This window comes from Podarcis pityusensis (assembly GCF_964106645.2).
Source record: "Podarcis pityusensis genome assembly, chromosome: 8".
Taxonomy (NCBI): domain Eukaryota; kingdom Metazoa; phylum Chordata; class Lepidosauria; order Squamata; family Lacertidae; genus Podarcis; species Podarcis pityusensis.
This window is the reverse complement of record NC_138033.1, coordinates 88486712-88513107: the sequence shown is the minus strand read 5'-3', so window position 1 is coordinate 88513107 and position 26396 is coordinate 88486712. Positions and strand designations below refer to the sequence as shown.

Sequence of the window (26396 nt, the reverse complement as noted above, 5' to 3'; positions counted from 1 at the left end):
GGGGAAGGGGCAGCGCGGGGCGCCGGGTTTGAGGGAAGGGCGCTCGCCCTCCCTGCGGAACTTCGCCAGCCGACCCAAGATGGATGCCTTTCTTTATTAAATCCCGGCAGGCATTTGAATCGCATTCTGGGTTGATCCCGTGTGTTATTTCTTTGTTTCTGCTCTCCGCGGCCCCTTTAAGCCCCGGCCCGGCCCGCCTCCTGGCGCCTCTCTGCCAAGGCGGAAGCCGCGGCGGGCCCGAGAAGGAAGGCCGGCGGGACGGAGGGAGGCCTGGGCCATGGCGCCGCCTCTGCAGCCCCCGGGCAGCTGCGGACCCTGGGAGATGCGCGAGCGCCTCGGCACCGGCGGCTTCGGCAACGTCCTCCGCTGGCAGAACCAGGTGAGGGGAAGAGGCGCGCACGCATTCACACGCACACGTGTACCCCGCGCGCGGCTCTCGGGCCTGCGACACGGAGAAGGGGCGCCTCGGAGGCCTCCGGGACTCGCTTCTGGAGTCCGGCGGCCGCGTCCAGGTCCGCCTTTAGAAAGAGCCCCTCGGAAGGCGGCGGCTTCGCTGCCCGGGAAAGGAGAAGACTTTGCTCTGCCGCTTCGCCTCCGCTTGGCTTCCGTGGCAGTCTCCCCCCCCCCCCCCGGGCAGGAGGCCACCTCAGCAAACTCCAGAGATATATTAAAAACTTGGCCCGATGTGTCATCCACAATTATGTCCTGGGTGCGATGAAATGGGCAGGTGGCACTTGAAGGCGCCATTTGCCTCTCGTTGCGCTTTTAGGGCGGCGCTGCTGTGCCAAGACATCCAGGATCCCCTTTCTCCTAAAACAGCAGTGTGGATCCTGAGTGTGTGGACTCTTGGAGTTTTAGGAGATCTTTCACATGGCAACATTTCTACCTGCAAGGTATTTCCACATAGGATTTTTAATAAAAAAAAACCGGCTGCAGATAGATGGTACATAAAACATAGGAAGCAGCCCTGCACCAAGTCGGAGTATTGGTCTGCCTGGCTCTGTGGGCGCTTGAGTGGCAGCCGCTCTTCAGGGCTGGAGACCAGAGCCTCCTTCCCAGCTCTGTCTGGAGATGCCGGGGATCAAACCAGGGACATTCTGCATGCAAGGCAGCTGCTGCACCACTGAGCTAAAGCCAATCGCCACACGTAATAATGGGTGTCACTTCTATGCGTGGGGTTACCAAAGGACGTACAGGGAGCATACCACCCTCATTTACAGATTCACACACCTCTGTGCGCATTCCACAAATAACTCTATGCCAAACAATGTCCAGTGCTGTTGGCTCCTTCCTAACTGCTCTGAGTCCGTGTTCTGTTCATTATCTCTGCAATAACTGCTCCAGCACTGGCTTCTGAAACAGGGCAAGTTAGTAAATTGACCAACAGTTGGCAGATTTATTACTGAGTAGATTGGCTTCAGTAACTTGTATGTGTGCATACACAACAAAAGGGCCATTTGTAAAATAATCCTGATAGAGTCTGCACTTGGTTTTCTCCTCAGAGAGCCAGTGTGGTGTAGTGGTTGAGAGCAGTGGACTTGTAATCTGGGGGACCGGGTTCGATTCCCCGCTCCTCCACATGCAGCTGCTGGGTGACCTTGGGCCAGTCACACTTCTCTGAAGTCTCTCAGCCCCACTCACCTCACAGAGTGTTTGTTGTGGGGGAGGAAGGGAAAGGAGAATGTTAGCTGCTTTGAGACTTCTTAGGGCAGTGATAAAGCAGGATATCAAATCCAAACTCTTCTTCTTCTTCTCAGATTCATATAACAATGGCATAGGAATTTTGTAGCATCTGCAGCAGTACTAACACTGTCAGGGTTCTGAGAGTTTGAAGGTCTGAGCACTTGGTTCACATGAATAAACTCCCCCTTTTTTAACAGGAGAGTGGGGAAGAAATTGCTATCAAACAGTGTCGTCAGGAGCTCAGCCCACGCAACAGAGAAAGATGGTGCTTAGAAATACAAATCATGAAACGGTGAGCGGTATTGGAAAATGTGTGGCTTGTGTAAATATCATGGGCAGTGAACTTTGCCTTCTAGTAAAAGCATTTAACACCAGGATTTTAATCCTGTTTATTTACAGAGTTATCTTTTAGTTTGCCCCATCTTGAGAAGGAAGGTGTGGCAGCATTAACCCATTAAGCCAGGCTTTGGTTTTCCAAGTGAGGATGGGGAACGTCTGGTCCACAGGCCAAATTAGGCCCTGCACAGGTCCCAATCTGGTCCACAAGGCCATTTCCCCCAAAGTGTGCCCACCTGCCCAAGCCATATGTGGCATTAAGGGAAGCACAGGTAGAGACACACTGCAAAGGACAGCCAGGAGCCTTAAAGTGGCAAGTGACGTTTGCTGCCAGTACCAGTCAGCTGACTGACAGTGACAGCAGACCCCAGCGGACTGGCTGCACTAGGGAGTTGCAGATTGGATCTCTGCTCAACACGATGCTTCCTCCAAAGAGTTTAATATGCAGAATCTTCTTTCATGTTTTTGACTTCTTGATGAGAATGGTAAGGACATTGATTTTAAAAAGCTAAAAAAACCCACCTCCTGCAACATGAAGCTCCAGGAGAATGTTTTAAAGCACACTGTCAGTTCACCTGGGGGGATTGTGGGGCCCAGCAGGAGGACCTGTTCTGAAGAATATGCTCCAGGATCTTTCTACACTCAAACGTTTCATGGTGGACATTCAGGAATTGCATAGCAAGACAGGCCAATGTAGAAAGTGTTTCTCAGAAAGTTAGAAAGCCACTGCTTGAAGGTAAAGTGAGAGATCCACCTGAGATCTTACTGTGTTTTCTTTTCCCCAGGCTAAACCACCCCAATGTGGTGGCTGCCCGGGATGTCCCAGAAGGGATGCAAAACCTTGCCCTGAATGACTTGCCATTGCTGGCTATGGAGTACTGCCAGGGAGGAGATCTCAGGAGGGTGAGTGAGGGGCGGAAAGGGGGGGGGGGGAGACTGAGAAAATGGACTGGGTTTAATCAAACGGCTGCTCTGTATTCCCAGTCATAGTGAGGGCTTTGCCTGAGTTTGTGGCACAGAGGGAGGAGCTTCATTCTTCTCAAATAATGTGCCACCCATTAGTGGTTTCTTCTGAAGTTATCATTTAAGAGATATTTATTATTAAGCTTACATACAAGGTACGAGTATCTGCAGGCAACAAGTGATAGGCAATTCCAAAGCCCTTGAGAGCAGGGATAGAGTGTTGGTGCTGTTTTATGCTTGAATGCCCACTGAGGCCTAGATAGTGGAGAGGCAGGTGGTCAAGACTTCCTCCACTGTAGGGAGGAAGCAGGAGGCCCTGAACATTCCTGGGAATCACAAGGGGGAGGGGAGCTGCTGCTGCGCTCAGGTCCGGCTTGCAGGCTTCTAGAGGCATTTGGTTGGCGGCCGCAGGAGAACAGAAGGCAGACCCAAATGGGCCGTCTGCCTGATCCAGCAGGACACTTTTTGTGAATTCTGCTTGAATACCTTCCTGCTGCAGTTGCCGTCTTGCCCCAGAGAAGGTTGCTAGAAATATGTGGTTGGTTTCTGCCGGAGGGTAGAGAAACTGGGGAAAACAGGATGCCAGAAGGACTGCTCTTATGTTCTTATGGGGAAAGAGGCAAATATGTTATTTGTTGCATTAAAATCCTAAATGTCTAAATTTGTATTATTCTACTTACATTACTTAAGAATGCAGGTGAAGGATAGCATGAGTGAAAGTTCCACTATATCAATTTCTCTGTGGAAAGCTACTTTGAAAAGTGTGTTCTTTTCCCTGATGTGGAGATATTGTGCCTTCAGGATAGCTCAGTTGGCTAGAGCGTGGTGCTGATAATCCCACCCCCTTGTTGCTATATGCTGATGATGCGGCCATCATCTCACGTTCCAGACCAGGTTTGAATTATCTGCTGAGGAAATTATCTGATTACTGTTCTGGAAATGGTTTATCCATTAATTATGAAAAATCTAAACTTTTAGTCTTCGAAAGAAGATTTTCCCGGTCTAAATGGGTGCTGAATGGTCATAACCTTGAACAGATAAAATACTTCAGTTATCTAGGGCTCACATTCCATCATACAGGATCTTGGAAGCACCATTGGCAAACCTCCCTTCAAAAGGCAGAGATTACAAAGCTAGCCATACTCAGATTCTTCTTCACAAAGGGCGGCAAATATGTTCCAGCAGCCTTAAGGGTTTTCAACGCAAAGCCCGTTTCCCAACTCCTGTATTCAGCAAATGTCTGGCATAATGGGGACCTGCCAAAGCTAGATGGCTTTCAGGCAAAATTTCTACAGTCTCTGCTGCAGGTACCCAACTGCGTCCCCAACTCCGTTCTTCTGTTAGAAGCTGGTGAATGCCCAATTTCAACTAAAGCGTGGTGGGCTGCCCTAAAACATTGGCTCAGGATTTCAGTGTTTAATCTAGGGAAGGGTTTGTACCAACACCTGACCAATGAGGGATTTGTCAGCAAATCGCAGAAAACCATGGCTAAAAAAGCCACCTCTATTGGTCTGTCTCCCCCCCCCCCCAACTGTATTACTTGGGTTATGAAGGTGTCCAAAAGATTTTAAAGCAAAGATTATGGGATAATGCACACAGTGACTTGCGATCTCGATCACACACAGTCTGTAGTCCGCTGGCAGTAGGAGTACAATATGGGCATGTCTTTAAGTCAACATCTTACATTAAAAATCTGACAGTACCAAACTACCGAAGGCTTTTCACCAAAGCCAGACTAAATGTCTTTCCCTCTGCAGTGTTGGATGGTAGGTTGAGAGGAGTTCCCTACCAGGACAGACTTGGCTTGTGTGCTCAAGACATCAATTCCATAAAACATATTTTGCTGCATTGTGCAAAATATGAGCAGGCCAGGGCTGAACTGATATTACCCTTGCTGGTACCTTTCCCGGGAAAATCAGAGGCTCACTATGTCATGTTCCTACTGGAAGACCGGACATATGCTAGAACGTTAGCAGCAGCAAAGTTTTTATGGGTGGTTGCAAGAACAAATGAGCCCTATATTCTAAACAAAATGCTTGTTTAACCTGGATGTAGGCTGTATGAATTGTGTATTGATTTGTAATGATTTGTTGGGTCTCTGGACCGTAATAATAATAATAATAATAATAATAATAATTTTTTATTTATACCCCACCCTCCCCAGCCAAGGCCGGGCTCAGAGCGGCTTACAAGCAATAATAAAAACAAGAAGAATGATTACAACTTAAAAACAAAAATAAAATACAACATTAAAATAATGGAACATTAAAATATTAAAATGTAGCCTCATTGCAGGAGGAGAAGGAAATGAAAAAAGAAAGAGAGGGAGGGAGGGAATCAAATTGGCTCCAAGCCAAAGGCCAGGCGGAACAACTCTGTCTTACAGGCCCTGCGGAAAGAAATCAGATCCTGCAGGGCCCTGGTCTCATGAGGCAGAGCGTTCCACCAGGCTGGAGCCAGAGTTGAAAAGGCCCTGGCTCTGGTTGAAGCCAATCTAACTTCCTTAGGGCCTGGGACCACTAGGGTGTTGTTATTTATGGACCTTGAGGCTCTCCGTGGGGCATACCAGGAGAGGCGGTCCCGTAGGTACGAGGGTCCTAGGCCGTGAAGGGCTTTAAAGGTCAAAAGCAGCACCTTAAATCTGACCCTGTACTCCACCGGGAGCCAGTGCAGCTTGAAAAGCACTGGGTAAATATGCTCCCATGGCAAAGACCCCGTGAGAAGCCTCGCTGCAGCATTCTGTACCCGCTGGAGTTTCTGGGACAGCTTCAAGGGCAGCCCCGCGTAGAGCGAATTACAGTAGTCAAGCCTGGAGATGACCGTCACATGGATCACTGTGGCCAGGTCGGGGCGGGAAAGGTAAGGGACCAACTGCTTGATGCGGCGAAGGTGGAAAAATGTCACCTTAAAGATTGATTGATTGATTGATAATCCCAAGGCCTCAGGTACAATCCCCATCAGGGTGGATAAAAATCAATAACTTTTTAAAGAAAATTTTTAAAAATGGATTTTTTTATTTAAATCAGATTTTCTTGATTTAAATCAGATTTTTTAAAATAAAATGCTTTTGGAGGAAATTTTTCTCTAAAGAGAGTTTCTATTTAAATTACATTGTAGTCCAAAGGCTATTCATCAAGAAATAAGGATTTGTTTTAAGTTTTTCGTGTGTGCGAAAACTCAGTCTAAGTTGGGGTTTTTTTTAAACCGTTTAACCATATAATGGTTAACACATATGGAAGCTCAACAGAAACCTTTCTCATGTCCTCTTGTCACACCTTTCAGCACCTGAATCAGCTTGAGAACTGCTGTGGCCTGCGGGAGAGAGCTATCCTTATCTTGCTGTCAGACATTGGTAAGTGACCAGAGGTGGCCCTGTGGGGAGGTAAGGAGCCTCAGATGGTGGGTTTTGAGTGGAATTAAGGAGGTGGGTGGCGCTGTGGGTTAAACCACAGAGCCTAGGACTTGACGATCAGAAGGTCGGCGGTTCGAATCCCCGTGACGGGGTGAGCTCCCATTGGTCAGTCCCTGCTCCTGCCAACCTAGCAATTCGAAAGCACATCAAAGTGCAAGTATATAATAGGTACCGCTCCGGCAGGAAGGTAAACGGCGTTTCCGTGCGCTGCTCTGGTTTGCCAGAAACGGCTTAGTCATGCTGGCTGCATGACCCGGAAGCTGTACACCGGCTCCCTTGGCCAGTCGGTCACGACTGGACCTAATGGTCAGGGGTCCCTTTACCTTTACCTTAAGGACAGCATAGTGAGATGCAAACACCTGTCAGGGAACAAGCGCACTGAAATGAACAGGTGTGTGCAAGAACTCCTCATTTCAATGAGGATTTTGTGCCCCCTGGGTGGTGTGGCTGCAGATGCCTATCAGATTTTATGTCTCGGGTACTATCTCATCTTTTGAATATGTCCTTATCAAAAAAAAGTATGTTCTCATACATGCAAGGGCTTTTTCTTCTATCCCTTGGCAAGAGTAGGAGTTAGAAATCAGGGCAGGGCAAAACAGATTCTCAGGAGAAATGTGCTCTAGCAGCTGGTCTGGATGGCCCCAGCTGTTAGGCTACTGCACCTTGTGCCTGTGTGTTCTTGCTGCTACACGCGAACTCTGCTGCTCTACTTCTAATGATAGACGCTGCACTTCTGGTGCTCTGAGCAGGGCCAGATTGAGGTTTGATGAGGCCCTAAGCTACTGGAGGTCATGGGGCCCTTTATATGTCCAGCTGTCCTTTGTCAAAAACAAATTGTCTGTTTTTTGTGTTGAATATATGCTATATGGTAATTTATGGACCTAATAGGTATCTAAAGCCATTTGCCACTGTTGCTGTATGTAAGTTTTATTTTATTTGTTTTTTACCTTATATTTTGGAAATGCACATCCAGGTTTTTTTCCCTTTAATTTTTTGGGGGCCTCCAAGAGAGTGGGGCCCTAAGCTATAGCTTGTTTAGCTTATACGTAAATCCGGCACTGGCTCTGAGCCTTTACAGTGCTGCTGCTGCTTTTCTGAGCTAACGACAAAATGCACTAATTGATTCATACGGATAGATTTTGGTGATGACAATACATTCCTCTCTCTTTCCCTCTTTCTCCACCCCCTTTCGTCTCAGCCTCTGCTCTCAGATACCTTCACGAGAACAGGATCATCCATAGAGACCTGAAACCAGAAAACATTGTCCTTCAACAAGGAAAAGAGAGGGTGGGTGATGCTCTTCTGTTAAGCTTCCCCACCTGTCACCACCAAGGCAGGGTGCTGGGCAGAGTTGTATCCCTCCTGCCAAAGGCGCTGTTTGAGAAGACTCAGTGAATAGGGGTTGGGTGTGCTTCGGCTAAGACACTGATCTAGCATAGTTACTTACAGAAGAAAAGACTCAACTGGCTGGAGGTTTGTAGTGATGTGAGTTGCTTTCCTGCAGCATGTTCTGGTGGTCTTGCTCAAATCACTTTGAATTTGTTGATGTGCAGACATCCCTTTGCAGTGCAGCTGCTCTCTGGTTGGGGCACTCTGGTGTGAATCATGGGGTCTGGTATATGGGGGGCTGTGGCAGGTTGGTCCTGCTTTTCCGGGCTTAGTCCCGTTCAGCTCTGAAGGGCTGGCTGTTTTTTGGGAACCCTCTCCAGACTTGATCACACTACTTAACAATACTTTCGCAGTCCTCGATTCTTCCAAGCACAGAGATAGGATGAATGGGATATTGTGCTGGGTCCAGAGCTGACCCAACTCTGTGCTTGTGCTATATATTTATCAGCCATTTCGGTGTTGTTTTTTGCCAAAGCTCTCAGGTTCTAGTTCTGTTTACCACAACTGCCCTCTCTGCTTTCTCTCAGCTAATACACAAGATCATTGATTTGGGGTATGCCAAAGAGCTGGATCAAGGCAGCCTTTGCACTTCCTTCGTTGGGACATTGCAGTATCTGGTAAGGATTTGCAAGTGCAAATAGCGTGCTTGCACCCAGGAGGGCACAATTAGGCAGGAGGAGTGGAAGCAGCACATTAAAGGCGGCAACAAATGGATGGGAAGCTGAGCTGTTAGGAACCAGGAAGCCAAAGCCAGTATCCCGAAGAAGCATTTCAAATGAGTTGCAAAAATGTTGCTTTCCTGGGTCCGACCAAGGGTCCATCTGGCCACTTCTAAGTGGGACAAGGGAGGTGATGGCCTTTCAGTACTGTTTGTCCCCAGGATCTGATCCTTGGAGGTATATTGCCTCCCGATACATGGCAGTTCCGTTTCGCTCTCATGGCCAGTAGCCAGTGACAGACCTTGAACCGATATGAACCCATTTTTATACTGTAAACTGCCCTGTGATCCTTGGATAAAGGGTGATATATAAATGTAATTAATAAGAAGAAGAATAGATTTTTTTGTGTTTTTTACAAAAAAAATCTGTCCAAGCTAGTATCTATCGCCGCATCTTGTGTTAGTGAATTCCACAACAGATTTACATTGTGTCATGGAGCCCTTCCTGTCCTTAGTCCTCAACCTGGCCATTGCTGTTTTAAAATTTATTTAAAATGCTATTTTAAATAAAATCTGTCTTAAGGAAGTAGAGGGAAGGGATCATATCTCAAGTTCTCCCTTGGTTCTAGGGAGCCTTTTTAGGAAGCTGGAGCTTGTGGGGTGTAGGATTGCATTCCACCTAGGAGTGAGTCTCATTGGACTCAAAGGGGTTTGCTTCTGAGTAGACAGGTAAAGGATTGCACTGCTAGCCTTTTCCTGGTTCTCAATGTTTCAGGCCCCGGAACTTCTGGAGCAGCAGAAATACACAGTGACTGTGGATTACTGGAGCTTTGGCACATTGGCCTTTGAGTGTATCACAGGCTTCCGACCTTTTCTGCCCTCCTGGCAGCCAGTGCAATGGTGAGTAACTCTGGCTCCATTGTGAGGTTCTTAGAAAATGTCCTTTTCACTTGAAAACTGAGAATACAACGGTTAGTATTTTTCTTGGCAGGGAGGTGAGAGGAGGAGTTAATGCTGATCAGGATGAGCTGTAAGAAATAACTTAATAATTTCTATGTTGTTGTTGTTTAGTCGTTTAGTCATGTCCGACTCTTCGTGACTCCCTGGACCAGAGCACGCCAGGCACTCCTGTCTTCCACTGCCTCCCGCAGTTTGGTCAGACTCATGTTTGTAGCTTCGTGAACAGTGTCCAACCATCTCGTCCTCTGTCGTCCCCTTCTCCTTGTGCCCTCCATCTTTCCCAACATCAGGGACTTTTCCAGGGAGTCTTCTCTTCTCATGAGGTGGCCAAAGTATTGGAGCCTCAGCTTCAGGATCTGTCCTTCCAGTGAGCACTCAGGGCTGATTTCCTTAAGAATGGATACATTTGATGTTCTTGCAGTCCATGGGACTCTCAAGAGTCTCCTCCAGCACCATAATTCAAAAGCATCAATTCTTCGGCGATCAGCCTTCTTTATGGTCCAGCTCTCACTTCCATACATTACTACTGGGAAAACCATGGCTTTTACTATACGGACCTTTGTTGGCAAGGTGATGTCTCTGCTTTTTAAGATGTTGTCTAGGTTTGCCATCGCCTTTCTCCCAAGGAGCAGGCGTCTTTTAATTTCGTGACTGCTGTCACCATCTGCAGTGATCATGGAGCCCAAGAAAGTAAAATCTCACACTGCCTCCATTTCTTCCCCTTCTATTTGCCAGGAGGTGATGGGACCAGTGGCCATGATCTTCGTTTTTTTGATGTTGAGCTTCAGACCATATTTTGCGCTCTCCTCTTTCACCCTCATTAAAAGGTTCTTTAATTCCTCCTCACTTTCTGCCATCAAGGTTGTGTCATCTGCATATCTGAGGTTGTTGATATTTCTTCCAGCGATCTTAATTCCGGCTTGGGATTCATCCAGCCCAGCCTTTTGCATGATGAATTCTGCATATAAGTTAAACAAGCAGGGAGACAATATACAGCCTTGCCGTACTCCTTTCCCAGTTTTGAACCAATCAGTTGTTCCATATCCAGTTCTAACTGTAGCTTCTTGTCCCACATAGAGATTTCTCAGGAGACAGATGAGGTGATCAGGCACTCCCATTTCTTTAAGAACTTGCCATAGTTTGCTGTGGTCGACACAGTCAAAGGCTTTTGCATAGTCAATGAAGCAGAAGTAGATGTCTTTCTGGAACTCTCTAGCTTTCTCCATAATCCAGCGCATGTTTGCAATTTGGTCTCTGGTTCCTCTGCCCCTTTGAAATCCAGCTTGCACTTCTGGGAGTTCTCGGTCCACATACTGCTTGAGCCTTCCTTGTAGAATTTTAAGCATAACCTTGCTAGCGTGTGAAATGAGTGCAATTGTGCGGTAGTTTGAGCATTCTTTGGCACTGCCCTTCTTTGGGATTGGGATGTAGACTGATCTTCTCCAATCCTCTGGCCACTGCTGAGTTTTCCAAATTTGCTGGCATATTGAGTGTAGCACCTTAACAGCATCATCTTTTAAAATTTTAAATAGTTCAGCTGGAATATCATCACTTCCTTGTTATTAGCAGTGCTTTCTAAGGCCCATTTGACTTCACTCTCCAGGATGTCTGGCTCAAGGTCAGCAACCACACTACCTGGGGGATACGAGACATCCATTTCTTTCTGGTATAGTTCCTCTGTGTATTCTTGTCACCTCTTCTTGATGTCTTCTGCTTCTGTTAGGTCCTTTCCACTTTTGTCTTTTTTTATGGCAATCTTTGTATGAAATGTTCCTTTCATATCTCCAATTTTCTTGAACAGATCTCTGGTTTTTCCCATTCTATTGTTTTCCTCTATTTCTTTGCATTGCTCGTTTAAGAAAGCCTTCTTGTCTCTCCTTGCTATTTTTTGGAAATCCGCATTCAATTTCCTGTATCTTTCACTATCTCCCTTGCATTTTGCTTGCCTTCTCTCCCCCGCTATTTGTAAGGCCTCGTTGGACAGCCACTTTGCTTTCTTGCATTTCCTTTTAATTGGGATGGTTTTAGTTGCTGCCTCCTGTATAATGTTATGAGCCTCCATCCATAGTTCTTCAGGCACTCTGTCCACCAAATCTAAATCCTTAAACCTGTTCCTCACTTCCACTGCGTATTCATAAGGGATTTGATTTAGATTGTATCTTACCGGCCCAGTGGTTTTTCCTACTTTCTTCAGTTTAAGCTTGAATTTTGCAATAAGAAGCTGATGATCTGAGCCACAGTCAGCTCCAGGTCTTGTTTTTGCTGACTGTATAGAGCTTCTCCATCTTTGGCTGCAGAGAATATAGTCAATCTGATTTCGATGCTGCCCATCTGGTGATGTCCATGTGTAGGGTCGTTTCTTGTGTTGTTGGAAAAGAGTGTTTGTGATGACCAGCTTGTTCTCTTGGCAGAACTCTATTAGCCTTTGCCCTGCTTCGTTTTGAACTCCAAAGCCAAACTTGCCAGTTGTTCCTTTTATCTCTTGACTCCCTGCTTTAGCATTCCAATCCCCTATAATGAGAAGAACATCCTTCTTTGGTGTCATTTCTAGAAGGTGTTGTAAGTCTTCATAGAATTGGTCAATTTCAGTTTCTTCAGCACCAGTAGTTGGTGCATAAACTTGGATTACTGTGATGTTAAAAGGTCTGCCTTGGATTCGTATCGAGATCATTCTATCATTTTTGAGATTGCATCCCAGTACAGCTTTTGCCACTCTTTTGTTGACTATGAGGGCCACTCCATTTCTTTTATGGGATTCTTGCCCACAGTAGTAGCTATGATGGTCATCCGAACTGAATTCACCCATTCCCGTCCATTTTAGTTCACTGATGCCCAGGATGTCAATATTTATTCTTGCCATCTCATTTTTGACCACATCCAACTTACCCAGGTTCATGGTTCTTACATTCCAGGTTCCTATGCAGTATTTTTCTTTACAGCATTGGACTTTCCTTTCGCTTCCAGGCATATCCATAACTGAGCATCCTTTCGGCTTTGGCCCAGCCGCTTCATCAGCTCTGAATCTACTTGTACTTGTCCTCCGCTCTTCCTCAGTAGCATGTTGGACGCCTTCCAACCTGAGGGGCTCATCTTCCAGCGTCATATCTTTTATATGCCTGTTGTCTTTGTCCATGGAGTTTTCTTGGCAGGGATACTGGATTGGCTTGCCGGTTCCTGCTCCAGGTGGATCACGTTTGGTCAAAACTCTCCACTATGACCTGTCCATCTTGGGTGGCCCTGCACGGCATAGCTCATAGCTTCTCTGAGTTATTCAAGCCCCTTCGCCACGGCAAGGCAGTGATCCATGAAGGGGAATAATTTCTATAGCTGTGTATAAAAAGAGGCACGTTTTGCATCTGAGAGGTGAGCCTGGCTCCAGCTTCAAATAACATGTCTTGGCAGCAACCAAGATTTCCTCACCTGTTTGGCTATCCTGCCTGTCTCTGGTGGATGTCTTCTTTCTTCTTGCCATACTGGTTTTATTCACTATTACATTTGTGACTTCTGATTTAAACTGTGGCCCTCCAGGTGCCATTGGAGGCAGGAGCTGGTGGGAGTTATAGTTCAACAGCACCTGGAGGACCACGGGTTCCCCATCCATGGTTTAAATGTATAATTGTACAATCATATGGTGTCTGATTAAAAACAAAACAAAATCCGAACAGTCTTAGTTTTTTAAGCTGAAAATCTACTCCAGAGGCTGGAGAGAAGGGTGTTCATTATGTCGCAGGTGCCAAGCCAGGTGGTCTTCTGCACAGCACCATCGGCTTCAGACGGAGAGAACCTTTCCTCCAGTTCTTAGACACAGTCCTCAGAGACAATTCTCTGTGTGGTAATGAGTGTGATTAGATGTATTTATTTCATTAACGCACCGACTGTTTGATTGTAACAAAACCTCGAAGTGGTTTCCAAAAATAAAACATCGCAATTGTCAATAAAAGACCGCTGAAAATAGATATTTAGAAAACATTCAGAACTACTGAAAATCAACAGTAAGCTAAAAACAGATTAAAACGCATGTAGCTTTTACGTGTCTGGGTGGCTTGATGAAAAAAATGTTTGAAGCAGGTGCTGGAAGAAGTGCAGTGAAGACACCTGCCTGGTGCCAGGAGGCAGGGAGCGGCAGACTCTCAAGTGCTGCCACACAAAAATGCGGAATGGATATTATTTGGTAGCTGCAGCAGTGCTAGTTCTGCAGATCAGAGCAGTCAAGTGGGCACATGAAGGGTCAGGCGATCCCACGAGTAAACGGGTGCCGAGCGGTTAAGGGCTTTATATTCTAAGAGTGACACATTGAACTTGGCCCAGTAGCAAATGGGCACTGAGCAGAGCTGCACTATTTTGACAAGGCCTCGTTCCTGTCAACAATTGTGCCTCAGCATTCTGAAATAATTGCAGCTTCCTCATCACCACATAGAGTGCCCTGTAGAGATCCAATCTGGAAGACACCACTGCTTGGACTTCTGGGGTCAAGGTATGGCTTAGCGTGACCAGAAAGGGCTTGGGGAGCTCTGGGCTCTTCCACTCCCTCCCATTTCCTCTGGAGTGGCCACAAGGGGCAGTCTGAAAGCTTCTGCTTCCATTTTAGCTTCACCACAGCTTGCCTTTTCTTCCAGGCAAATTGGTTAATGTTTTGTATGGCTGGTTGAGGTAAGCCATCCTCATAAACTCTGGTTTGATGTTGGCATGTTTCAGTTAACCACTTTGTGTGGGTTTGGATGACACTGCAAGCTGTGATTAATTTAAAATGGAATCAAAAGCTCCTAAATTCTTCCTCTGCTGTAGCAAAAGGCCTTGGTGCAGTTGTAAGGGTAAGCTAAAGTCTGAACCAGCCCAATGTGTGCTTCTTCTTAGGCATGCAAAAGTCCGGCAGAAAAGTGAGCTGGATATTGTTGTCTATGAAGACTTGTCGGGAGAAGTGAAATTTTCTAGCAAGCTGCCACACCCCAACAATCTGAACTGGTAAGGAACGACTGACACCTCAAGGAAAACTCGGTTGCCCATTTTGCAGGCTGGCTGGGACTTTCCTTGTTTCTGGTTCTGCAACTCTCAAATCACAGTTATGAACTGACAGCAATTTATGCAAATGAGTTGTTGTTAAGAAACTTCCACTGCTTATTTTATGACTGGTCAACCAGGACTTGAGGAATGTATTTAGAGTCAAAAAAGGCGAATGCTATTCTATACAGAAGTATGGTGTCCAGATCAAGGGAACTAATAGTCCCACTTGTCCACACCTGGAATACTGTGTCCAATTCTGGGCACCACAATTTAAGAAGGATGTTGACAAGCTGGAACATGTGCAGAGGAAGGTGACCAAGATGATCCAGGGTCTGGAAACCAAGCCTTATGAAGAACGGTTGAAGGAGCTGGGTATGTTCAGCCTGAAAAAGAGGAGACTGAGAGGAGATATAATAGGAAGAAGAGTTGGCTTATTTATTGTAGTTCAGTCTTGCCCTCCCTCTAAGAGGCTCAGAGTGAGGTTCTGTTCCCTGTGGGGCAAGTTAGGTGAGTGAATGTTTTGTCCAAGGCCATCCATTGAGTCTTGTAGCTAAGCAGAGGTTTTAACTTGGGTTTTCCTTGCTCCGAACCCCACATCTACCGTATTTTTCGCCCTATAGGACTCACTGGCCCATAGGACGCACTTATTTTTTTTTGGCGGGGGGGGAATAAAGGGGGGGATTATTTTCCCCCCCCCAGCCCCAAAGAGCAAAGAAGCCATGACAGCGAGCGGGATGGATCCCGCTCGCTTTCCTGGCTTCATTCCCCCGACCCCAGCCCCCAGAACGGGTCCAAGAGCGATGGCGAAGCTGCACGCAGCTTCGCCATCGCTCCCGGAGCTTGCCGGGTTGGGGGGATAGCTTCCTGAAGCCTGGAGAGTGAGAGGGGTCAGTGCGCACTGACCCCTCTCGCTCTCCAGGCTTCAGCAAAAGCCTGCATTCGCCCCATAGGAGGCACACACATTTCCCCTTCATTTTTGGAGGGGAAAAAGTGCGTCCTATAGGGCGAAAAATACGGTAGCAATTTATGCAGTAACCAACAACAATTATAATTAAAACATACCACCATCAATGCATACTTTCATTTTTTGAATAACATTTGTAGGGGGAAAGGATCCCTGCCCCAAAAAGCTTACTTGTTAATTTGAGGGAATTGGGGAGGCGGGAGTCACATGGGATCCATCCTGTTGTTAAGGGTCCCATGAATGGAAGCCCTGGAGAGAGAATAGCAAGTCTGCAGAATATGTTATGTCTCTTAAACATAACTTTTAGGACTCTTCTCTGCAGAAAAGATGTTTGACTCATCCCCCTGCACCCCACCTCAGCATTTTCTTCATTCCAGTGCTTTCTTTTTCCTGCTTTCCTTCAGTGTTTTGGCTGAGCGGCTGGAGAAATGGCTGCAGCTGATGCTCCAATGGCATGCGCGGCAGAGAGGCACTGACCCCACATATGGCCCCAATGGTTGTTTCAAGGCTTTGGATGATATATTGAATTTAAAAGTAAGTGTTATTAATGGGGGGGGGTGCCTGTAGATTTCGCTTTATTTCCTTTAGATGTGACATTGCAGAAAATAGGGAATAATCTAAAGTGGTTTATTGGAGCAGTTGTGGTACAGAAACTTCTCTTGCTGCAAAATGGGCACCAGGAGTTCTGGACACATGGCACCACTTTCGTGCCAGTTGCAGTGGCTGTTGCTGCACTCCCAATTTGAAGAGCTGATGTTAACATTTAAGGCCATAAATGGTTTGGAGCTGAATTACTGAAAGAATTTCCACTCCTATAAAACCCCATAATCAAAGTCTATGCTTGAGGTCCTTCTTGTGTGTCTGCTGGTGAAATCGATTTGGCTGGTTGGTGAGCACCCAAGACAAGGTCATGGCCTTGCAGAATTTATTCCACTTAATATTCATTTTGCTCCTTCAGGGTTGGCATTCAGGGAGGCCCTAAAAGCTTTTCGTTTTACTCTTGCCTTTCCTTCACAAAATTTTGGTGATTCAGTTTCCCTCATGCCTTATTTTTGTCTGTATCCATTCAGTGTTTCAAATTCCGCCTATTATTATCTACGTCACTTGGTGTGAGCTTGATACAGTATATAGCGTACTATATAATTGCTCAAATAAATTATATGTGTACGCATTTTCTGTTTTTCTGAAAGGTAATGATATTTTTATTTACTCAGTGCCACCAATTAGCTAAACTGACAAGTTTTTATTAACTTTTAAAAATTTATTTGTTGAGAGAGTTGCATTACTGTATTCAGTATATTATATTACAGAGTAATGTATCAAATATTAGGTTTGTTTTTGTTTTTACTGTGCAATACGTTTATCAGAGATTTTCTTTGGAAAGAGGCATGACAAATATTTAAATATAGATAAGTGTGAAAACATTTTAGTGGCAGTTTCACAGCTTTGCTGAAGTAGGTTTGAAATTTCCCTATAAGCCACTTAGTGTCCAAAGATACATTTAGTTTTCTGGCTGATGCAGAGAAAGGGAGAGAAACTAGTCATGTAGATTAATATATGGTGCTGTGCTCCATCTGGTTGCACCGCCTCAGAATGCAGGTGGGAAATAGCTTGTTTGGGCCAAAAAAATTCCCTATGCATGGAGTCCCAGAATCTGAATTGCTTTGAAGCAGAATTTACCCCTGCCGATTATCCTTTCTTTTACTCTGGCAGAGAGGGTGGTTTTGCTCTTGGTGGCCTTTATTTCTGGACAAATTCTCAAACTGGAGCAAGTTGGGATGTGTCCTGTACTGGTTCCAGATTCTCTCTGTTTTGGGGGTTTTTTTCTTTTGCAGCTGGTGCAGATCCTAGACATGGTAACGGGTACTGTGCACGTGTATCCTCTGGCAGAGGACGAGACCTTGCAGAGTGTGAAAGCCAAGATCCAGGCAGATACTGGCATCCCAGAGCAGGAGCAGGAGCTCCTTCAGGAAGGAGGGCTGGCATTATTTTCTGAGAAACCAGCCACTCAGTATCTGGCTGACATCAAGGTGTGTCCAATAACATTCTCACCCATGGGTACCAAATTAGCTCCTGTTGCTTTTGGAATACTCCCAGCTAGTGAAATTTCAATTTTGTCCTTTACCTTAACTACAAAGCCTTGGAAGGAATTGCCATTGTTTTAAAGGGATGGGGAGTGCAGAAGCAGGGGAATGGAGTCCCCTTTTTGTGGGAGATGGTTTGGTTGAAAGTAAATTTGTGAGCAAAGGGAACCACTCAAGGAAAGATAACAAGGGAAACCGAAGAGGCTTGAGGGATGAGGAACAGGACTTGTGTAGCAATGAATGAGGTACTAATTTTCTCATTGTATTAAAAACACTGCATCTTTTCCCTACATAATGTTATTTCTTTCAGATAGAACACTTGGGAGAATGACTTTGAGTGACTCCTTTGGAGAACTAGCTATTAATATCCTATTTCTGTTGGCCGTTCTTAGTCCTTTGGATAGGGCATGATTGTAGGAGGTGTTTCCAAGTAATAGGCCCCACAATAAGGGATTCGTGCTTCTTTTCCTTGCAGCTAAATGATGCCACAGTTGCTGACACAGGCCTCTTCTTCCTGTTCGACAACCGAAAAGTTACATACAGGCCTCAGATCTCTCCCCGACCTCATCCAGAAAGCATTAACAGTATTCGTAAGAACCTTTTCTGTGTTTTGGTGCTACTTGGGGGGGGGGGGACGACAATTAATTGTTTTCAGGTGAATATATAGTGAGGAATACTTGCTGCCTTTGTGACTGATTGGAAATATATGTTTGCTCTGTGCTTACAAAAATAATAATCCACATTCTGCTTCAAGAAACGTGTAACATGTACAAATTAAGCACCTTGTTTTATTTGCTATATTTATAAAAAGCTGCCCAATATATCATTCTCTATTCTGGTTACGACATAAAATGATAAAATACAGTTGAAAATGAAGTATCATAAAATAACCATTCATGGCATAAAAACTTCCAGCATATAGTTTTATATTTCCTTACCTGGCATGACTGAGGAGGGGCAGTGAGCGCTCCTCCAGCCACTAGAAGTCCTCACGCAGCTGAGGTCTTCTCTGGCTGGTGAGATTCTTCCTGGTTTTGCCTACACACTTTCAAGCTTATCTCTGCAACCGTATGGGCTAGGAACATACTTAATTTTTTTTTTTTAAGAACTCAGGACACCATACTATGACAATTCAGGTTTCTGTACATACATGAATTTCAGAATACATACCACACTGAACACAAGGCGACACGGTGGCAGCCTCTAGATGTGTCATTCCACAATTTCTGTATTACACGCTTTTCATCATAGGAAATATATTTTTGTATATTTTCTTGGCTACCTGGTGAGCTAGTTTAGCCTAAGGAGGATTGGCTTGCCCAAAGCCACCAATGATCTTCCTGGCTAAGGGGGAATTTGAAGCTGAGTCTTTCACTCCCCAAGCCAAGGAGTGATTTTTTCTAAAGTGCACAGACCCATGACGGATGTGAGCCCCAAGCTCAGCTTGGTTTTTTGAAACATCGTTTATATTGATCAGTAAGACTGAGATAACAAATTAATTCAGCCCCTGATGTTTTTACTGCAGAAGTTGGAATGAACTGAAAGAGTCAGGAAATGCTGGCAAGATAAGGAGCTTTTGGAATTCCTTGCCTGTATAGACAAAGTTAGTTACCATATCTCAAAACCTAATGGACACTTGTAAGTTGTGTGATGACAGGCAGGTGGACTGTGTAACACACAGACTACGGATGGTCTCTCATTCATTGGTTGTGTCTGCATCTCCTGGGAGATGAGCCAACAGGTGGGTATTTTTGCCACTGATGTCTGTGGCAGCGGTAGAACCCACGCCTATGATTGACTAGATTAATTATTCGGTTCACCATGCAGGCAGGGGCTGAAAGAGACAAGTCAGGGAGTAGTTTTGGCTTACTGGTTGCAGAACTGAGGATTTGACTTGACTCCTGAGAGAGTTTTTTGTAGCATCCAGCTAATTAAGAGACCAGTCTAGTCCTGGGATAGCCTGAAAAAGTCCAGACCTATTCTAATTTTGTAGAAACCAGCACTTGGCATGTAAAGCATACAAAATCCTAATTGTGGGTTTGGGTTTCCCCACTTGTGTCCCTCTTCCCTGTCCATCCTTCTCTTCTTTCTTCTGCAGTTCAGGATCCAAAGAAGAACCTCTCCTTCCTCCAGCTGCGCAAAGTGTGGGGGCAGGTCTGGCATACCATCCGAAGACTGAATGAGGACTTCCACCAGCTCCAGCATGGGCAGCGGGCAGCCATGTGCGTGATGGGATCCTGCTACCTTTGGGGCTGCCAGTTCTGTCCACTGGGCTCAGACCTCGCTGGCCTGTTCTATGAGCAGCCTAAGTGAAGCCTGCACCACAAAGGAAATGTTCCCTGTTCTTTGCCCAGAGACGCTTCAGTTCCAAAGCCTTAAACATTTTTGCAAGTTTGCATTATATTTATTTGGCCAATTGATTTTTCTTATGCTAGCCCAGGGTGAGAGGGTGCAGAGGGTCTGGGGCTATGGCTGGAAGGCCTGCCTTCTGAAACCTCAAGAGGGCTCCCAGGTGTTGTTCTGCTTATGCTTGTAGTTCTTGGGGCTGGAAGCCTTGCTTTAAAAAGGAAAGGAGAAACACGGAAATTACCAAGGGGCTAATTTTTTGCCCTCAGTAACCACATTTGTGTACCCCAGCTGTGTGGATTGCATGCCACTCTAAATACAGGTTATATGAAATAGGCTCCTGCTTGGCTCCTCTTTGGCTTTTTCTGTGCCAAGGTTTTATTGACCAAGGCTTTTTGCATTTTTAGTTTAATCCGGACTGTAGATGTTTGATGCTGTCTCTATTGTTGTTTTTTTCTTGGCTGGGTTTTTATTGCTTTTTGTTGGTTTATATTATTATACGCTGCAGTGTTAGCAAGCCACCCCAGGAATATTTATAGACAGACAGTCATATAAATTTACAATACTGTCTTGAGACTGAGACAGAACTACTGGTTAAAAGGTGTGCCATGTCATTGTGCTGACGCTGGGTGGGGATGATGGCTGTGGAGCCCAAGCAAAGGGGAGCAGACAAGGTCTGGTCAGCTGGGCCTCCAAGGGGCAACTCTTTCTCTCTCTTTCTGCCTGGCTTTGTAGGAGGAACCTTCTGCGCCACAACAGCACCCTTTCCAAGATGAAGAACACGATGGCCTCCCTGTCGCAGCAGCTGAAGGCAAAGCTGGACTTCTTCAAAGCCAGTATCCAGATTGACTTGGAGAAGTACAATGAGCAAACTGAATTTGGAATCAGTAAGTTTGGCTGTTTTTAATGATAGGAAAGCAGTTGCTAGGACAGATCTCTTCCCTGGGTTTTGTTTGCCTTGATGCCAGGTCATGCTCCCTACACATTTTGCGCTTCTTCCTTGACTGGACCACCAGAGACTGCTAAGAAATGATAGCAAGTCTGAATCCTTCCCCAGACCAGAAAGCATGGGCTGGGTGACAGCAGGTTAGGCTAAACTTCTCCTTCTTCATCTGCCAGGATATTTTTGTGCAGGGAATTCTTGGAGGGAGAGAGAATTTAAACAACAGAATTTTAATAGTGCTTATTTGCTTTATATGCTTAAGAAATTATGTTTATCTTCTTGTCTGTATTATTGCATAGCTTGGCGTTGGTTGAGGAAAGCGGTTCCTGGCCTGCTCTCCACCCCCCACCCCCGCATTCCCTGCAGTGACAGGAGTTGTGCCCCATGTGCTCCCACCCCATTTTCAATGTCTGATGAGAATCTGAATACTCCTGGGCAGCTCCCTGCTTTCACAAGCTTTTCTTTTGTCTGTGGTGCCTCAAAGGCTTCCTGCTGACTTCTAGGACGGCCTTTGATCTTGGACTTCCCACCTTTATTATATTGCATGTCAGAGCTCTCTAATCACCTCCTCCTCAGTGTGAACAGCAACAGACCCCTTCAGTCCTAGCTCAGTTTAGAAAAGGGTTCCTGTAAAAATGAGTTGTTCTGCAATGTAGTGCCTCTTTTCAGTAAACCATGTCTTGCATCAGCCCTGCCCTAAATTCCCATATTCCCCCATCAGACTTGGTTTTCACCAGCCACAGCATCTAATGTTTATGGTGACTCCTTGAGAAGGCTCAAAGGGATACTTTTGCTGATCTAGGAAGGGTCTCTTGAAAACCAGAGCTCTTTTCTTTTTACAGCTTCTGAGAAACTGCTGCTTGCATGGAAGGAAATGGAGCAGACTGTGGAGCTCTGTGGGCGGGTAGGCTTGGACTTTTTTATCTTTTGTTTTGCTTGGATGAGTGTTTTGCCTTACTCTCTTACAGGATGCTTAGAGTTACCAGGCCATAACCTGTAAGGTGGCTGGGATCAATTTCTTGGCAATCCTGTCTTAATTGTTGGACTTTGGGAAGCATTAATGTTCCTTGTTTCTTTCAGAGCTTGTGGGCAAGGGGTAGAAAATTAGCTGGAGATTAACAGAGTTGTGTGGTCACAGGAGGAGAAAGGATAAGAGGACCCAGTAAACAATAAACAATAAACAATAACAAGTACTTGAGAGCAGAGGTGGGCAGAGGCTAGATCTCTATGAGTGATTTGCAGTAAACCAGAACGCATTTCCGACTCTCAGTTGCTTAACCATGGCAGCAGCAAAATGACTCTCCCCTACCTGTCCTAAATTATACTGCTGAAATGAAAATCTTTTGAGGCAAGCAGCTTTGATATGAAAATAGCTTGGGGAGGGGCTGGAGCTCAATGGTAGAGGATCTCTTTTGTATGCCAAAGGTTCAGATTCAATCTCGAATAGCATCTCTGGCTAGGGCTGGCAGAGAACCCTGTCCCAAACCCTCAAGAGTCACTGCCATCCACAGTGTAGATAGCAGGCAGTATAGACTGTGAGCTCCATCCTGTTCTGGAACATACAGTAAATTCCTGAGCTCAGAATTCTCTTCATTGTGCATCTTTTGCATCAGGTTCTGGTTGGTGGATCTTGATGTTCTAGTAACAAGCAAAGTGGATCCCCAAGCCTGATGTCTCCCCACCCCTGCTTTAAAGTGTTCCAAGTATCTTTAAAAAACCTTGTCTTGGTGATCCTTGTACCAGCCCTGTAAGACCTGGTATTGCATATGGTATTGCACCCATATGGTTGATGGAGAGCCGAAGCTGAGAGTGAGGGCTTACCAAAGGCCACTGACGAGGACTGTGTTACAAGTGACTTAACAGGGAAAGCAATGAATAAACTGTGATAACTATCTGTTAAAAAATGAGCAATATAAAAATGTAACTCTTTCAGCCAAACCACTTAAAATAATCATTAGAACTAGTTCAGTCACATCCCCCAAGCTGCTGAAGTTTGGCTAGGTCTTTTTATGGGCCATTGTGATGGTTGTGATATGTTCTTTTTGGCTCTTTTTCTGGTAAGGTATTTAGAGAGACTTTTGAAACAAACAGCTAAGTCCAAATAATAATCACAATCACAATCACAATTAAAACTGATCTGGCTAAAAAGATACCCAACAGCAATAAGACAAACAACATTCCAGATCATGAGCCTGGCATCTTAAAGATGTTAATGTGGAGGCCAGATGAGCCTCTTTGCAGAGGGCAAGCCGTAAGAGGAAGGCCAGAATGCAAATTTCCTTCTTGTCAGCACCTGCTGTGCTTTTGCAAGAGGAGCACACAGGTGAGAAGTGCTAGGTTTAGGTACTAGAATTATGCCAACACCATTGTCTGTCTTGCTGGCTTCAGAGGTAGAACTTCAAGTATTGTCAAAAGGCTCTGAAAATTATACCTTCCAGTGTGTTGGCCAAAAGCTAACAGTGTGGCAACAAAACATCTGTATATTTGTTTGTTTCACTTGGTTGGTTGGCTTTGAAATTTGTTTCCCCTGGATGGATCTTAGGCAGCCTTCACTAACCTGGCACCCTCCAGATGTTTTGGACTACAATTCCCATCAACCCCCAATAGCATGGCTGTCGTGGAGGGTGCCAGATCAGTGAAGGCTGCTCTTGAGGAGTCAGCAGGTGGGCTCAATACTGCAAGCCCCTCACAACACCAGCTCTGGCTGTGAATTTTGAGTCAATGGCAGAAGGCAGAGCGCAGGTGCCTGGTATTAAAGGGGCATTTCCTCCAGCCTCCTTGGGCATGATACCACTGGCTCATTGCTAGCCTGGGATTGTTTAAGACTGGCTGGAAAGAATTGGGTTACCTGCAGCCTAAGCTACTGGAAATAATGTCTTGCAACATGACCAAACCATTCCTGGTTTGCTGTCCTTTCCTTGTCCCCTCCTCTGCCTCCCAAGGAGGAGGAAGTTGAGCAGCTGGTGAAGAAGACGATGGCCCTACAGACAGACATTGTGGACCTGCAGAGAATCCCACAGGGCCCGAAACAAGGGAGCTCTCTGGATGCCCTGTAAGTAGTTGCTTGTAGTGCCTTTGGTTGTTTTAGCCCTTTCCTAAATACCATTTTCTCCAGTATCCATCATCCTGGGGCAGCATAAAATCACCTCCTTCGTTTGATAGACATGTACCCTGGGAAGAGGTCAGATACGCATGTGTAACACGTCAAACATGATAGCTTTTATTTGGGTTTCCCTATATTTAAAGAACAGCATAGGAAACTTAGAAAGTTTGGCACACCTAAGTCACGGAATCCAGTGGCACAGCACTTACATATACCTATTAAAAAAATTGATTTTTAGTTTTTTTGGTGCTTACCTTTCTCTAGGTTGCACTTATAGCCAACCCGGCCAGATCTGATCCAGCCCCACAAGCAAATGTTTATGCCCCCTGCCCATCAAGACTCCACCAATTTTGTCGGTGGTGGCAGAAAAGAAAAAATTAAGGTACACACCATGCTGGAGTGGGTGGCACGGCTTAAACCTCTCTGCGCTGCCCAGGCCCCAGTAGCCTGATGACTATGGGAGGCAAATTGCCCCTTCCACAGCCATCAGAGCAGCCATTTGATGAGCTGGGAGGGGCCATCACTTTCGCCTCCTCATCTGATCCGCAGGGATCAGCAGATTTTGGGGGGGGGGGTTGTGTGCCCTACAAATGCGGGTGGTGCCCACACCTACTGCTGTCATGCGGTCCAAAGGAGGTTATCCACGCCAACACGCAACATAGCCAGGTTGAAAAGGCTGGTGCAATTTATCCAAATCTGGAAGGCAACAGGCTGGGGGAGGCTAATCTAATCTCTCTCCCTCCATTGTATACATTCAGCAGAGTCTCACCTGAACTCTGCCCATTTCAGGCTGCAGATAGGTTAAAGCTCTATGCACCAAAAAACCAGCAACAGCTTATCATGAAGAAGACTGGCCAGAACTTTTCTTCTTGCCTAGTCTTTCTAGTTACATGTGTGCAGGGGGAGCAATCAAAGAGCATCCTCCTGGTCACTTGGAGTGGCAATGTTAAGGGATAGGTTTTCCACTTTATTCTAAGAAATGTATAGCTGAACCTTGTGCTGGCTAAGGAAATTTGCATTTTAGATTAAGAATCTTCTGGGTCTTGTTAATCTTTAGGATTTAATCCTTGGGATTAAATCTAAACTGGCAAATGAACAGCAGATCTGTATTTACTCCACTGAGAGGCTGCAAGATCATATGGCACAGAATTTGAGTTGCTCCTTGTTCCCCCCTCCATCTCCATACTGAAGAGTGCCATTGTCAATAAGAGAGGAGTACTAGAAAAGGGGGCAGGAGAGGCACTGAGGAAAATCATGTCAAAAGAAAGGCTGATGTAGTTATGTTGTTAGTATTCTGTTTGTTCTTTTACGTTGTTATTAAATGATGTTTTTATAGTAATTTTATTTTGTAAATAATTTAAATAAGTGGAGCATTGAACTGTAGCCAAATGGGATTTACGGGAGAGAAGGGCAAGCTGTACAGGGGCTATGCTCGAAGTTACCATTGCAACTTAAAAGTGCTTTACCAATTGTAATGTGTGTAAGTCCCTAGGATTCTCACTTCTTACAGAAGGGTAACAGGCTAAGAGAGCAATTTTTGCCCAAAGCCACGCAGAAGGTGTTGAACCATGCTGAGCACTCAGTTGGTCTGAACATGGCGTTGGGTGGGGTGGGCTTGCTTCTACACTCACGACCGCTGGAGAAAATTTGTCTTTCCTGTTTCTTTTATAGAGAGGGACAAGCAAAGGACTTGTACCAGAGACTGAGAGAAAAGCCAAGAGGTAAAAAAAGCCTTTGTAGCATAGGAATCTTGTTGCCGCATGATCTCTTCCAAAGGAAACTGACTACAGCTGGGGACAGGAGAGGAATTGCCGCAAGACCATGTGCTAGCACTGCTTTCTCCAACCTTTTCCCCAACCTTGTGCTCCTTGACAGTGCTGTGGAGATGCATGTTTACAATCCCCGTTCTTTTAGCATCAACATCCCCCACCCGTCTCCTTTGAGACTTCTGTAGTACAAAACACAACACAGAATAGTGTGTTACTAATAATGAGAAGATTGTTACCCCTTAACATGCTTTTGCCCCACTTTTTTGTGGACATGGTGAGGGATGAATACTAAAGAGCAGTGACTTGCGTTCTGGCAACCACTTCAATAGCATTTGGTATTCCATTCACATTTCACTCTGCTGAACTAGCTGTTACCAGTTGGCTCCAAGTTTTACTGAGCAATGTTGAAGAATGCCGCCAAATATAGAGCGGTGATTTTAATCTGCATTAGTGGCAGTGATGGCAAATCCAGAGAGGGGTATTAATTTATACCGGAATAGATCCAATCTTGCTGAAGCTGTTCAAGGGTTTTAATTCTTTTGCCTGTTGCCCAACAGTCACAGCAATGGGGGCTGTTTCCTTTCTTATGTCTTTGAGGAGCTTTCTCGCCCCTGCCCCCACCCTCTGCCTAACATGCCACTTGATTCTGCACACTTTTTGTCTAGACCAAAGGACTAGCGGAGACAGCCAAGAAGTCGTGAGGCTACTTCTGCAAGCAATCCAGACCTTTGAAAAGAAAGTCGGCCTCCTTTATGCTCAGCTCAGGTAGGATACCCAAAGGCCCA

At 45.6% G+C, this 26396-nt stretch overlaps 1 protein-coding gene and 1 long non-coding RNA gene across 4 annotated transcripts in view; one reads left to right on the top strand and one right to left on the bottom strand.

The window, feature by feature from the left end:
* Positions 1-203: 203 nt before the first annotated feature.
* IKBKB (inhibitor of nuclear factor kappa B kinase subunit beta) overlaps positions 204-26396 on the top strand; it is a 29106-nt gene continuing 2913 nt past the window's right edge. For 2 of the 3 annotated variants that reach the window (XM_081016446.1, XM_081016447.1), the window contains exons 1-17: positions 204-379; positions 1881-1975; positions 2805-2922; positions 6265-6334; positions 7593-7681; positions 8311-8400; positions 9217-9341; positions 14256-14363; positions 15771-15900; positions 17202-17396; positions 17926-18040; positions 19549-19672; positions 20532-20683; positions 21582-21643; positions 23682-23791; positions 25514-25563; positions 26277-26376. In XM_081016446.1, the coding sequence (XP_080872572.1) occupies positions 278-379; positions 1881-1975; positions 2805-2922; positions 6265-6334; positions 7593-7681; positions 8311-8400; positions 9217-9341; positions 14256-14363; positions 15771-15900; positions 17202-17396; positions 17926-18040; positions 19549-19672; positions 20532-20683; positions 21582-21643; positions 23682-23791; positions 25514-25563; positions 26277-26376 (1835 nt within the window). In that variant the 5' untranslated portion in view covers positions 204-277. The remainder of the gene's footprint in view (positions 380-1880; positions 1976-2804; positions 2923-6264; positions 6335-7592; positions 7682-8310; positions 8401-9216; positions 9342-14255; positions 14364-15770; positions 15901-17201; positions 17397-17925; positions 18041-19548; positions 19673-20531; positions 20684-21581; positions 21644-23681; positions 23792-25513; positions 25564-26276; positions 26377-26396) is intronic. The other variant, XM_081016445.1, reaches the window with a different exon arrangement.
* On the bottom strand, positions 20674-23675 carry LOC308482950. The gene is made up of 2 exons (XR_013989513.1): positions 22049-23675; positions 20674-20936 (listed from the first exon to the last, which is right to left on the bottom strand). It is a non-coding gene; the product is annotated as an uncharacterized lncRNA (long non-coding RNA).